Source organism: Muntiacus reevesi, chromosome 1 (genome assembly GCF_963930625.1).
Source record: "Muntiacus reevesi chromosome 1, mMunRee1.1, whole genome shotgun sequence".
Lineage (NCBI taxonomy): Eukaryota > Metazoa > Chordata > Mammalia > Artiodactyla > Cervidae > Muntiacus > Muntiacus reevesi.
Window position 1 is genome coordinate 46,892,089 of NC_089249.1, and position 14,828 is coordinate 46,906,916.

The following is a 14,828-nucleotide window of genomic DNA, read 5'->3' on the forward strand; positions in this document are numbered from 1 at the left end:
AGAAATCCAGGAGGATTGCAAGGTCAGTTTGGAATGGCTGAATCCCAAGAACATACACTTTGAGACAGGTTAGAAATCTGAATTCCTTGGTCTAGGAGCCAAGAAACTACAGAGCCCAGTTCAGATCATTGGAATGGCTGAATACTGGAAACACATCTTTTAGCATTGGTTGAAGAAATGAATTTCTCATTTAGCAACCTAGGACCTACAGATCCAAGGATAATCTATAATATGCAGGCACTTGAAAATAGAGATATGCAGAACAGAAGCCACTCAGAAGGACGTGGGCTATGACATTAGAGACCTAGCATCCAGACAAGCTTAGAAAGCTTTCGTGGGACTTGTGGAGCTAATATTCTGATCAGTTTTCTCTCCCAGGAGCTAGTCCTCAAGTGACTTAGATGAGGGAAAGTCTTGAGGCTGGATCCATGAGGGGATGCCAACCTGTAGACAGGTGACAGCTCCAGAGAAGAAATAGAGATGCTATCACTAATTCATGTTTATGTCATCACATCTTGTCTTTTCAATAGCAAAAATTTCATGAATTTCTTCAGTGACCTCAGTGGGAAAGAAGAGGAATTAAGAAAACTCAGAGAGTCATAGAGAAAGAGTCCCAGCCATCTCTCTTGAAATTCTAGGATTAGTCAAAGAACCTGGTAGATGTGTATTCTCAGTGGGAGCTTACCAGACAGCTGAGTTTCCAGATCATCTCCTATTAAAGGTTTTTCTTCTGAAACAGGACTCATAGAAAATGCTAATTGATTTTAATACTATCATTGTACTAATTCTAACCACAGAAAAATATGCATTCTTCTCAAGTACAAATGGAATATTCTCCAGGCTAGGTTACAAATAGCTCTTAACAAATTCAAAAGTATTAAAATAATTCCAAGTATCTTTCATGACCATAATGGAATGGAACTAAAACTCAATAGTGATAAGGAAACAGGACGTTCATGAATATACAAAAATCAAACCACACACTCCTATTTTAAGATTGTTTTCTCTATTTCTATTAAGAATGTTATTGAGATTTAGATAGGAATTGCATTAAATCTGTAGATCACTTTGACAAGTACAGGCATTTTAACAATGTTAATTCTTCCAGGCCAGAAGCACAGAATGACTTTCCATTGATCATATTGTCTTTAATTTCTTTCATACATGTTTTACAATTCCAAAAGAAGATGGCATGTTGAATGTTTGACAATTCTAAAAGGAGGAAGAAGAAGGAGAAGGAGGAGAAAGTGAGCAAACAAGCCATAATTTGGAGAGTTCCAAGTTGAAAAAGCCTCAGTATGAAAAAAATATGTAAGTATTTGTGGGAAACACTTGTTGAATAGGTTGTTAGCCTATTACATCACCCTCTGCTCCTCCCATCTACCACTTAAGCTGCTATCCTTTTTCATTTCTCCCACTTCAGACAAGCAAACACCATTTTAAAAGATACAGATGAATGGAAAAGAAAATCAGAAAGGATAGCTACTGCTGTAGCAGTAGGGTATAGGTGGGGCATATGGCAGGCAAGGTGGGATCCAGGAAGTTTTAAAACTAAAGGAAACAAACCAAAATAAAAGTTCATCATTTGGTCATCAAAGGACCACATTTTGAACAGAATGAAGATAACCCAATGAAAAAACTTTATTTGATTCATCAAGTACAATTCCATGATTTTGAGATGTGTTCTGATTATTTATTTCTAAAGTTCTTACTGGTAAAGGACAGGTTAGTGATGCCCAACATCCAACCAAAAAAGTTATTAGAATTTCCAAAGGGGAAAAATGTAACCCATAACACATTTTTAAAAAATAATTATTTAAACCAGCTTCAGAAATTATAGAAATGATTGAATTGGCTGAAGAGATATTTAAACCACTAATATCAATATGTGTAATGAAGAATAAAAATAAACAGGGAGGAAAACTAGGAAAAATAAACAAATGAGACTTCTAAAACTGAAAAAATATAGTATTGGAATGAATAATTATTTGGATTAATCACACAAGAGACTAGACATTGCAGAATGAAAGAATTGGGACGTAAAACTCAGCAATAGAGACAATCTAAACTGAACCAAAGAGAGTAAAAAGGCAGAAAAATATGAATGGAAACACAGTGGCATGTAGTGGATAATATAAAAATATATAAAATATGTGTATTTGGAGATTCAAAATAAGGGCTGTGTGGAAAAATACTAAGGAAAGATAAGTGAAATTTTTCCAAATTTTTTGAAAACTGTAAATCCACTGATTCGAAAAGCTAAACAAACCCCAACAAGGTAATGAAATCATTCTCAGAAAACATGACAATGTAAATACTGAAATTCAGTGGTAAACAAACAAACAAAAATATCTTAAGAGCAGCCAGGGAAATTTGACACATAATATACAGGGAACAAAAGGATAAGTGTTATTTACTGACTTTTTGTTGGAGGCGATGAAAGTCAGATGACAATGTAAAAGCATATGTAAAGTATTAGGGTTGGGCATTTGTTAACCTAGAATTGAATCAGCTATGAAAATACTTTTCAAAACTGAATGAAAATTAAAATGATTTCAGGTCAATAAAAGATGATAGAATTGGAGGCCACCAGACACACACTACACAAAACTGCCTCAGAAAGTTCTTCAAGCTAAAGGGAGATGACAGCAGATGAAAACAGGGATCCTCTCAAAGCTGTACAGACTGTGCTAAATGCTGATTCTCTATAAGATTTAAGGCAAAATATTAGCAACAAACCAGAAGATTCATAATAAATTTATAAGTAGAATGCATGACAATGATAGCACCACAGATAAGAACAGGGAAATGGAATAAAACTATAGTGACTGACATTGCATGTTGTAACATAATATCATTTCAAGGTATAATGTAATTAAAGATTAATGATTCAACATGGGCTTCCCCAATGGTTCAGTGGTGAACAATCCATCTGCCAACGCAGGAGATGCGGTTTCGATCCCAGATCTAGGAGAATCCCACATACCACGGAGCAACTAAGCCCATGTATCACAACTAGTGAGCCTGTGCTCTAGAGCCCAGGGGCCACAACTACTGAAGCTTGTGCACCCTAGAGCCTGTGCTCCAAAACAAGAGAGGCCACCGCAATGGGCACCTCGTGCACTGCAACTAGAGAGTAACCTCTGATCTCCGCAGCTAGAGAAAAACCCATGCATCAGTGAAGACCCAGCACAGCCAAAAATAAATAAAAATTATTTTAAAATTTAAAAAAATAATTCAACATTATTATAACCTAAAAATCTGATATGATTAATAAGCCAATAGAGTTTTAAGATAAAATAATAAAATATACTCAAAGATTAAAATAGGAACAAAGATATAACAGATAGCAGGCAAGTACACTTAAAAACAATTATATCCATAATTAAATTAAATGTAAATAATTTAAGTAATCTAAATAAAAAACAAGATGATCAGACCAGATAAAATAAGACAAAACAATATACTATCTATAAATATATGTGTGTTTAAACACGGAATCATATTAAAAAGGCAAAAAATTACATACAATGCAAACACAAGTCAGAGAAAGCTGTATACAGCATCTATATTAATATCATACAAAGTCAGACTATAAGACAAAGAATACATTCAGAGAAAAAGAAATATTTTATGGTGGTAAAATACAAAAGAAATTATATACTATCAAAACTGGTGGCTTAAAAATAAAGTGATGCTTAGAGGAAAATTTAGAACCTTGATGCTTCCTTGATGCCTACATTAGAATAAAAATAGAAACAGAAGAAAATGATCCAAGACCCAAGAATCTACAAAAGCAACAACAATCATAATTGAAAAGTGAAAGTCGCTCAGTCGCGTCTGACTCTTTGTGACCCGATGGTCTATACAAAGTTCAAACACAAAGAACAAATATTAAGAGCAGCAAGGGAGAAACAACAAATAACATACAAAAGGATTCCCATAAGGATAACACCTTATCTATCAATAGAAACCCTCCAGGCCAGAAGGGAATGGCAGGACATACTTAAAGTAATGAAAGAGAATAACCTACAACCTAGATTACTGTACCCAGCAAGGATCTCATTCAGATATGAAGGAGAATTCAAAAGCTTTACAGACAAGCAAAAGCTGAGAGAATTCAGCACCACCAAACCAGCTCTTCAACAAATGCTAAAGGATCTTCTCTAGACAGGAAACACAGAAAGGTTGTATAAATGTGAACCCAAAACAACAAAGTAAATGTCAATGGGACCATACCTATCAATAATTACCTTAAATGTAAATGGGTTGAATGCCCCAACCAAAAGACAAAGATTGGCTGAATGGATACAAAAACAAGACCCCTATATATGCTGTCTACAAGAGACCCACCTCAAAACAAGGGACACATACAGACTAAAAGTGAAGGGCTGGAAAAAAATATTTCACGCAAACGGAGACCAAAAGAAAGCAGGAGTCGCAATACTCATATCAGATAAAACAGACTTTCAAATAAAGGCTGTGAAGAGAGACAAAGAAGGACACTACATAATGATCAAAGGATCAATCCAAGAAGAAGATATAACAATTATAAATATATATGCACCCAACATAGGAGCACCGCAATGTGTAAGACAAATGCTAATGAGTATGAAAGAGGAAATTAATAGTAACACAATAATAGTGGGAGACTTTAATACCCCACTTACAACTATAGATAGATCAAATAAACAGAAAATCAACAAGGAAACACAAACTTTAAATGACACAGTGGACTAGCTAGACCTAATTGATATCTATAGGACATTTCACCCCAAAACAATCAACTTCACCTTTTTCTCAAGTGCACACGGAACCTTCTCCAGAATAGATCACATCCTGGGCCAGAAATCTAGTCTTGGTAAATTTAAAAAAATTGAAATCATTCCGGTCATCTTTTCTGACCACAGTGCAGTAAGATTAGATCTCAATTACAGGAAAAAAAAATTATTAAAAATTCAAACATATGGAGGATAAATAACACGCTTCTGAATAACCAACAAATCATAGAAGAAATCAAAAAAGAAATCAAAATATGCATAGAAATGAATGAAAATGAAAACACAACAACCCAAAACCTATGGGACACTGTAAAAGCAGTGCTAAGGGGAGGGTTCATAGCATTTACAGGATTACCTCAAGAAACAAGAAAAAAGTCAAATAAATAACCTAACTCTACACCTAAAGCAACTAGAGAAGGAAGAAATGAAGAACCCCAGGGTGAGTAGAAGGAAAGAAATCCTTAAAATTAGGGCAGAAATAAATTCAAAAGAAACTAAAGAGACCATTGCAAAAATCAACAAAGCTAAAAGCTGGCTTTTTGAAAAAATAAACAAAATTGACAAACCACTAGCAAGACTCATTAAGAAACAAAGGGAGAAGAACCAAATTAACAAAATTAGAAATGAAAATGGAGAGATCAAAACAGACAACACTGAAATACAAAGGATCATAAGAGACTACTACCAGCGGCTCTATGCCAATAAAATGGACAACATGGATGAAACGGACAAATTCTTAGAAAAGTATAACTTTCCAAAACTGAACCAGGAAGAAATAGAAGATCTTAACAGAGCCATCACAAGCAAGGAAATCGAAACTGTAATCAGAAATCTTCCAGCAAACAAAAGCCCAGGACCAGATGGCTTCACAGCTGAATTCTACCAAAAATTTAGAGAAGAGCTAACACCTATCTTGCTCAAACTCTTCCAGAAAATTGCAGAAGAAGGTAAACTTCCAAATCATTCTATGAGGCCACCATCACCCTAATTCCAAAACCAGACAAAGATGCCACAAAAAAAGAAACCTACAGGCCAATATCACTGATGAACATAGATGCAAAAATCCTTAACAAAATTCTAGCAAACAGAATCCAACGACATATTTAAAAAATCATACACCATGACCAAGTGGGCTTTATCCCAGGAGTGCAAGAATTCTTTAATATCCACAAATCAATCAATGTAATACACCACATTAACAAATTAAAAGATAAAAACCGTATGATTGTCTCAATAGATGCAGAGAAAGCCTTTGACAAAATTCAACACCCATTTATGATTAAAACTCTCCCGAAAGCAAGAATAGAAGGAACATACCTCAACATAATAAAAGCTATGTATGACAAACCCACAGCAAGCTTTACCCTCAATAGTGAAAAATTGAAAGCATTTCCCCTAAAGTCAGGAACAAGACAAGACTGCCTACTCTCACCTCTGCTATTCAACATAGTTTTGGAAGTTTTGGCCACAGCAATCAGAGCAGAAAAAGAAGTAAAAGGAATCCAGATAGGAAAAGAAAACGTGAAACTCTCGCTGTTTGCAGATGACATGATCCTCTACATAGAAAACCCTAAAGACTCTACCAGAAAATTACTAGAGCTAATCAACGAATATAGTAAAGTTGCAGGATATAAAATTAACACATAGAAATCACTTGCATTCCGATACACTAACAATGAGAAAACAGAAAGAGACATTAAGGAAACAATACCATTCACCACTGCAACAAAAAGAATAAAATACTTAGGAGTATATCTACCTAAAGAAACAAAAGACCTATACATAGAAAACTATAAAACACTGATGAAAGAAATCAAAGAGCACACAAACAGATGAAGAAATATACCGTGTCATGGATTGGAAGAATCAATATTGTGAAAATGAGTATACTATGCAAAGCAATCTATAGATTCAATGCAATCCCTATCAAGCTACCAACGGTATTTTTCACAGAACTAGAACAAATAATTTCACAATTTGTATGGAAATACAAAAAACCTCGAATAGGCAAAGTAATCTTGAGAGAGAAGAATGGAACTGGAGGAATCAACCTGCCTGTCTTCAGACTCTACTACAAAGCCACAGTCATCAAGACAGTATGGTACTGGCACAAAGACAGAAATATAGATCAAAGGAACAGAATAGAAAGCCCAGAGATAAATCCATGAACATATGGACACCTTATCTTCGACCAAGGAGGCAAGGATATACAATGGAAAAAAGACAACCTCTTTAACAAGTGGTACTGGGAAAACTGGTCAACCACTTGTAAAAGAATGAAACTAGAACCCTTTCTAACACCACACACAAAAATAAACTCAAAATGGATTAAAGATCTAAATGTAAGACCAGAGCTATAAAACTCCTAGAGGAGAACATAGGCAAAACACTTTCTGACATAAATCACAGCAGGATCCTCTATGACACACCTCCCAGAATATTGGAAATAAAAGCAAACATAAACAAATGGGACCTAATGAAACTTAAAAGCTTTTGCACAACAAAGGAAACTATATGTAAGGTGAAAAGACAGCCCCCAGATTGGGAGAAAATAATAGCAAATGAAGCAACAGGCAAAGGATTAATCTCAAAAATATACAAGCAACTCCTGCAGCTCAATTCCAGAAAAAACAAATGACCCAATCAAAAAATGGGCCAAAGAACTAAACAGACATTTCTCCAAAGAAGACATACAGATGACTAACAAACACATGAAAAGATGCTCAACATCACTCATTATCAGAGAAATGCAAATCAAAACCACAATGAGGTACCATTACACGCCAGTCAGGATGGCTGCTAATCCAAAAGTCTACAAGCAATAAATGCTGGAGAGGGTGTGGAGAAAAGCAAACCCTCTTACACTGTTGGTGGGAATGCAAACTAGTAGAGCCGCTATGGAGAACAGTGTGGAGATTTCTTTAAAAACTGGAAATAGAACTGCCATATGACCCAGCAATCACACTTCTGGGCCTACACACCGAGGAAACCAGATCTGAAAGAGACACGTGTACACCAATGTTCATCGCAGCACTGTTTATAATAGCCAGGACATGGAAGCAACCTAGATGCCCATCAGCAGACGAATGGATAAGGAAGCTGTGGTACATATACACCCTGGAATATTACTCAGCCATTAAAAAAGAATTCATTTGAATCAGTTCTAATGAGATGGATGAAACTGGAGCCCATTATACAGAGTGAAGTGAACCAGAAAGATAAAGAACATTACAGCATACTAACACATATATATGGAATTTAGAAAGATGGTAATGATAACCCTATATGCAAAACAGAAAAAGAGATACAGATGTACAGAACAGACTTTTGGACTCTGTGGGAGAAGGGAGAAGGTGAGGGTGGGATGTTTCAAGAGAACAGCATCGAAACATGTATATTATCTATGGTGAAACAGATCACAAGCCCAGGTTGGATGCCTGAGACAAGTGCTCGGGCCTGGTGCACTGGAAGACCCAGAAAGGATAGGTAGGTAGAGAGGGAGGCAGGAGGGGGGATCGGGATGGGGAATAAATGTAAATCCATGGCTGATTCATGTCAATGTATGACAAAACCCACTATAATATTTTAAAGTAATTAGCCTCCAACTAATAAAAATAAATGGAAAAAAATAAAGAAAAAAAAATAAAGTGATGCTTAGAAGAAAATTTAGAACCTTGATGCTTCGTTGATGCCCACATTAGAATAAAAATAGAAACAGAAGAAAATGATCCAAGACTCAAGAATTTACAAAAGCAACAACAACCATAACTGAAAAGCGAAAGTCACTCAGTCGTATCTGACTCTTTGTGACCCCATGGTCTATACAATCCATGGAATTCTCCAGGCCAGAACACTGGAGTGGGTAGCCTTCCCTTCTCCAGGGGATCTTCCAAACCCAAGGATCGAACCCAGGTGCCCTGCATTACAGGCAGATTCTTTACCAGCTGAGCCACAAGGGAAGCCCAGGAATACTGGAATGGGTAGCCTATCCCTTCTCCAGGGGATCCTCCCAATCCAGGAATCCAACAGGGGTCTCCTGCACTGCAGGCAGACTCTTTACCAACTGAGCTATCAGGGAAGATCATAACTGAAAAAGAGGAGTGAGAACTGAGTACAGAAATCAATTAAGTAGAAAGCAAATACAAATCAAAAAAGTCAATAGTGATTGATTCTCTTAAAAAGAACATTAACACTGATAATCTCCTAGCAAAACCAATTAAGAAAAAAGAGGGAACACAAATTAACAACACGTTTAACAAAAGGAGGAATATCATTATAGATCTTCCCAACACCTAAAGATAAGAGATGTGAGCGTTATTCTAATTTGAAAAATTTTGTAAAGTGGGCCTAGTCCTTGAAAACACATTACTTGTGAAACACAACTCACTGAAATCTGATACAAAAAAAGAGAGAAAAAGATGAGTAAACTTATATTTGTTAAATAAACAGAATCTATCTATATTATAAAAACTTTCCTCTAAAACCTGCAACATCCTAGCACTTTCACAGAGCTCAGAAATGACTCCCACAACAGGATAAAGGAAGAGAGGGAGGGAAGGGATGAGGACAGGAAGGAAGTGTAACACAGAGGCTGTGGTGAATGTAGGAGTTGGCCTGCGTCTTTCCAAACCTCCCCTCCTGCAATCCTTGCATCTTCATCCCCTCCCCAGTTTCCACTTCAGTACTGTAGTTCCTGGTGGCTCAGAAGATAATCAAGACTCTGCCTGCAATGTAGGAAACCCAGGTTTGATCCCTGGGTGAAGAAGATCCCCTGGAGAAGGAAATGGCAACCCACTCCAGTATTCTTACCTGGAGAATCCAATGGACAGAGGAGCTTGCTGGTCCATGGTGTCACAAAGAGTAGGACAGGACTGAAGCAACTTAGCACACTTACACCAGAGTCCTTCTCAATTTGTTTAACCCCTCATTGAAGTCTCCTCCTTATTTCAAACAAGCTTCTCGACATTCTTCTCTGGTCTTTGTTTCCACTCTAGATTTCTCCTAAACACAGTACTCCACTTCCAAAAATCCACTACTGAGGCTGAAATTTCTCTTCCATACCTGACTCCTAAGATTAACCAGAAGAAACTTCAAGAGTTCAATTTTGATTAAGAAAATGAAAAAACAAGCTATTCTAATCTTATCTCTACTACATCACCACCACTTTAACTTATCTTTGCATCATTAAAACATGTCTGAAATACAGAAAAGACAGACCAAGGGGAGGAAACTAATGACAAAAAGAGAAATAGAAGGAACCTGGAACCATTCATAAAACTATGACAGCCTAAGTTAGAGCAGTGGTAGTCAGGGAGTACAAACCACAATCAGGGTTTAAATATCAGAACACTCTCTAATTCTTTACTTTTAAGTGTAACTTAACTGGAATTAATATCAAGATATCAATCTTCTTAGGATGAAAGGATTGGGAGTTCTAATTTCACAGAAAGTTCAAACCTCACACACTCCATTTTCATTCAGATAGTGACTTATCAAAATATGGTAGAGACACCTGTAGTGTTTCCACAAATTTATCAGCAGTTGGAACCATTATTAGGACATTGTGACAATGAGGAAGGTTACTTGAGATGCCAGACAACAGTTTTGCTTAAAACAAAAGTTTCTAAATAAAATTTAAAATTTAAACCTTGAAAATAATTACTTTTAATAAGAATAATAAAGAGAATGGAAGGAAACGTTTTGAAGAGATGAATAGATTTATGACATAAGTGCCGTAATGGTTTCACAAATGCATACTTATCAAGCAGTTTTGTATGTCAGTCACACCTCAATAAAGTACCTTTTGAAAAGGGAAAGAATTGTTTTCTTAAGGGCTTCAACTAGAATCATCAAAGATCTGCTGAAGGTGAGATTAGAAAAGATCACTTTTCCAATGATCTTCCTCAACATAAACACCCAAGAGCTGATTGACTGTGGCTGCTAAGGACCTACTGCAGGTGTCCACAGGGCTCCCTTGTCCCACGATCACATCAGATGGGGTGTTTCCTACCTAAGACCAGCTCCCTGTTTGAGGGAATTCACTGTGATAAATGACAATATCTTCCTCCAGTCCAGCTTCTCTGGTGGGATTAATAACCTGGACATCCAATCCATAATTATGATAACAACTAGAAGCATCTCTATCAAATACTGTGATCACCCACTCACACCCTAGGTTCACTGCTGTCTTTACTGCATCCACCTTGGCACAGGTCAAACACGTAGACAGCACTGAGCACTTCATAGGAGTCACTTCATGTCCTCTTAGTTTCACTGCCTCTTATATGTGATGCACTTCAGCTACTGTGTTGTAAACTTCAAGACTTCATTTTCCTGGTCCCTCAACACCCCTGCAAATGTGATGTGAGCGCCCCACTCAGTTGATGAGGTGCACCAGTGTGATGAGACTGTTTTCTGCCACAAGTTCCACTTCTGGCTTCCTCTGACTATGACCTAGGGATATTTAAATGCACCAGTGAAATCCCCTCACACCTTTTCCTTGTGTAATTGAACCCTGACCCCCCATATGGTCACTTGTCCATGTGTCTTAACATGCCCTTTTGGGGTCACCATTGCTTGTGTGAGCCTATTCTATTGGCACATCCCCCACATACTGACCTGATGGAGTGTGGTGACTCTGAGTTTTAGGACCTATGAGTACAATAAACCTAGTTGCCTACAACTCTTCTGTGACCTCAACCACCAGCATGTAGCCGCACCCTACTGACCATTATGTCAAAGAATACAGAACAATTACAATGATAAGACTATGTCACAGAGGTCAAACACAATAGCTGTATCAGTATGAAAGTTTTGACCTGACTTCTCTACCTTCTGTGACACATCACACAGACCCTTCACCCAAGCATGTTCTAAAGGCTATAATCCATAATCTTGAGTCATTCTGGTGATAAGACAGAGGCTTTTCCTGCTAGAGCTTCCTTGCCAGATCAGACAGGACTTACCTGAGCAGACTACTCCAGCGTCCCGGTCATGGGAATAGCTATCATTACGATAGTCTCTAATATCAGAATGCCTACAGTCACTGACAGTTGACTCTGTCCCTTCACAAGAAGTATGCAAAAGCCAAATGGGGCCAAGTCCTGGGCCAAAATAAGCCCTTCCAGGAAAACCAATGGCAGCTCCACACTCCAGCTGTCTGCACACTACAGATGCATCCTTCACCCTCCAGTAGCCATGATCCACTGTGCCCCATTCTCCTTGGTGCTTCACTTCCACTCTCCCCTCACACCTGTGGGCTCCATCCTTCAGCCTCAGCTCCAAATCTGCAAGAGAGAACAGACACAGGACACAGGAGAGATTTTAGGAGACTTGCAGTGACATAAATATTTAAAACCTTAGCTCTCTGAAGAGCAAAAAAGTGCATGGGATATAGTATTTCTTGACGTCTGTGGCATAAACATTCCCACCGTGGCCAACTTGAAGCTCCCAATGTGCCATCACTGAACCTGGAGCAGGAAGGGAGGCACCAGGTATTTCTCACGAGCCTGTAGAACCAGCTCCAGGGACACCACAGAGGACAGGCCTTCAGAGACTCCGGATGCTGCCCTCCCTGTAGATGTGCCCAAGGCTACTAGGGCCCAGCTTCCCCGTCTCAGTTACTGCTCACGGCCCAGGATCCAGGGAGGAATCCTCCCTCTTTTTCCCTGTCCATGGAGCATCTCATCCAGCTTAGGAACAGAGGGCTGGAGTAACAGGCTCTACAGTGTCCTGGTTATTCCTGCTGCCTGTGTTCATGTCCTTGTGTAATCCACACTCGAATGTACCTAGTAACATGCATCTAACAAATGGAATTTGACAAAAGTGATCAGGTGTCACTTTAGTGATTAAGTTTTAAGACAACTCAGGTTTCTGCATTAAAAAGGAGTTCATTTGCAGGAACATTATAGACGGAGACATCACTAGTGCTCAGGAACATTTAAAACCCTCTTTTTATGAGCATGTGGAAATAGTAATATTTCCTTGCCTATTTGAAGTTAAGGATAGCCATGTGATCTGGCTCATTCAACAAAGTGGCAGAACAAATGATGTCACTTCCACATAGCAACACTTAAGAGCCAATATATTTTTCTACCACAGCAAATCCTGCAGCCTAATATTGCAGTGGTAGCATAATATAATGGTGGGGAATTCAACAACCTGAGTGCTTGAAGAATTATGATAGCAGAAGTCCTGCCAAAGTGAACAGAACATGTTATATACGGATACATTTTGGTTTTTTACTACACCATACCTAGCTTACTTTTACTAAAATGGGAAATAACAGCAGAAAACTGACAGAAAGAAAACTACTAACATAGAGACTAGGTGTATAAAATTGAGAAACATCTATACTAACATCTAAAACCCCAAGAACAAAAAGAGATGTCAGGGTAGAGCAGACTTAAGCCTTAGATTTACTGAAAGAAAAAAAAAATTGCCAATCTAAAATTCTACACTCAAGACCAATCTCTAAAAAGAGTAAAGACCTCAAATGTGCCTTTACCAAAATGCTGTTTAGGAGACAGTAGCCTCCATCCTCTTAAAAAGACCAAACTTAGACAGCGATCAGTAACAAAAACAGCTCCAGAAAGATCTGGAGTACCCTAAGAAGTTTGACCACGCCAAGATTGTGAGGTTGTCACAGCTAACACCATGACAGGCAGCCTAGACTAAGAGTAGGCCTGGTTTCCCGGGGTAACATAATTATCAGGCCTCCTGGAGCTAGCCAATCAACATATGCCTAGCAAGAAAAGGGGAACCTATCAGGGAAAGCTGAAAGCCCCACGTTGGGCCAACAAAAATTGCCTTGCAACTGTGTAACCAATCCGCTTGCGCCAACTACCCGCTGTGTAACCAATCCGTTTGTGCCAACTACCTGCTGCTTTTTTTGACCTAATAAACACCCGAGAGAACTGGGGCTCGGGGCCTTTTTGTCCTCACACCCTTGGTGAGGGCGGGAGGCCCTGGCTCGAGTCAGTAATAAATTCCCCTATTGCAAGTTGCATTGTTTCGAGGAGTCTTCTTTCCTGACCGGGGACTCAGACTACGGGCAGAACAAAGATACTGTCATTTTGGAGGCATCATTACATCCTCCAAACCAGAATCACTCAGTGTCAAGGGTGCCAGGGGAGTTCCTCTCGCCAGGAGGGTAAGAGCAGGCTCAGTAACAAGTGTCCCTAGCCTTTGGGGGCACCATATGAAAATCCTGCTTCAGGTTCACTTCCCGCAGACCTGCAAAGCTGAGCCGGGCTTATAGAGATGGCTAGGCAAAAGAAAGAAGAGCAAAGCACCAATAGCAACCACATGGCAGGAGCAATCACAGTTCACAGTGACCCACTCTGCAGACAGATGCAGCAGATTTTACCCCTGAAAGAATTAATAACAAACACAGATGATGGTTTTCCAGTAGTCATGTATGGATGTGAGAGTTGGACCATAAAGGAGGCTGAGCCCTGAGGAATCGATGCTTTCGATATTTGGTGCTTGAGAAGACTCTTGAGAGTTCTTTGGACAGCAAGGAGATCAAACCAGTCAATCCTAAAGGAAATCAACCCTGAATGTTTATTGACAGGACTGATGCTGTAGCTAAAGCTCCAATACTTTGGCCACCTGATGCAAAGAGCTGACTCATTGGGAAAGACTCTGATGCTGGGAAAGACTGAAGGAAAAGGAGAAGAGCAGCACAGGATGAGATGGTTAGATAGCATCACCAGCTCAGTGGACATGAATTTGAGCAATGAACCATTGTTGGTCTTGGCCTTTGCTGCCTTCCTAGGCCTTCCCACAACATGGGCATCTGCAACCATCATCTCCCCCACAGATGCACCTGCAACAGGCCCCCAAAGCCAAGTGTGTGCACACCATTGGCTCTGGCCACCACCACTGCTGGTCATGATCCCCAGGCTCTGGAACCAGAGGCACTGCTGAGGGCACCAACTACCATTCCAGTGACAGCAGACTCCCTGCAACACTTGCCAAACACCATACAGTTGTCAATGCTGTGGATGTCAGCAGCCTGAGCCAAACAGCCTCATGTTCTCCCAG

The 14,828-nt window shown here is 39.0% G+C and overlaps 1 protein-coding gene across 1 annotated transcript in view; it reads right to left on the reverse strand.

Annotated features, from left to right (window-relative positions):
* Positions 1-14,828, reverse strand: part of LOC136172499 (antigen WC1.1) — a 58,833-nt gene that overhangs the window by 41,340 nt on the left and 2,665 nt on the right. Inside the window, exon 2 of the mRNA XM_065941966.1 lies at positions 11,747-12,067. Within this exon, the coding sequence (XP_065798038.1) occupies positions 11,747-12,067 (321 nt within the window). The remainder of the gene's footprint in view (positions 1-11,746; positions 12,068-14,828) is intronic.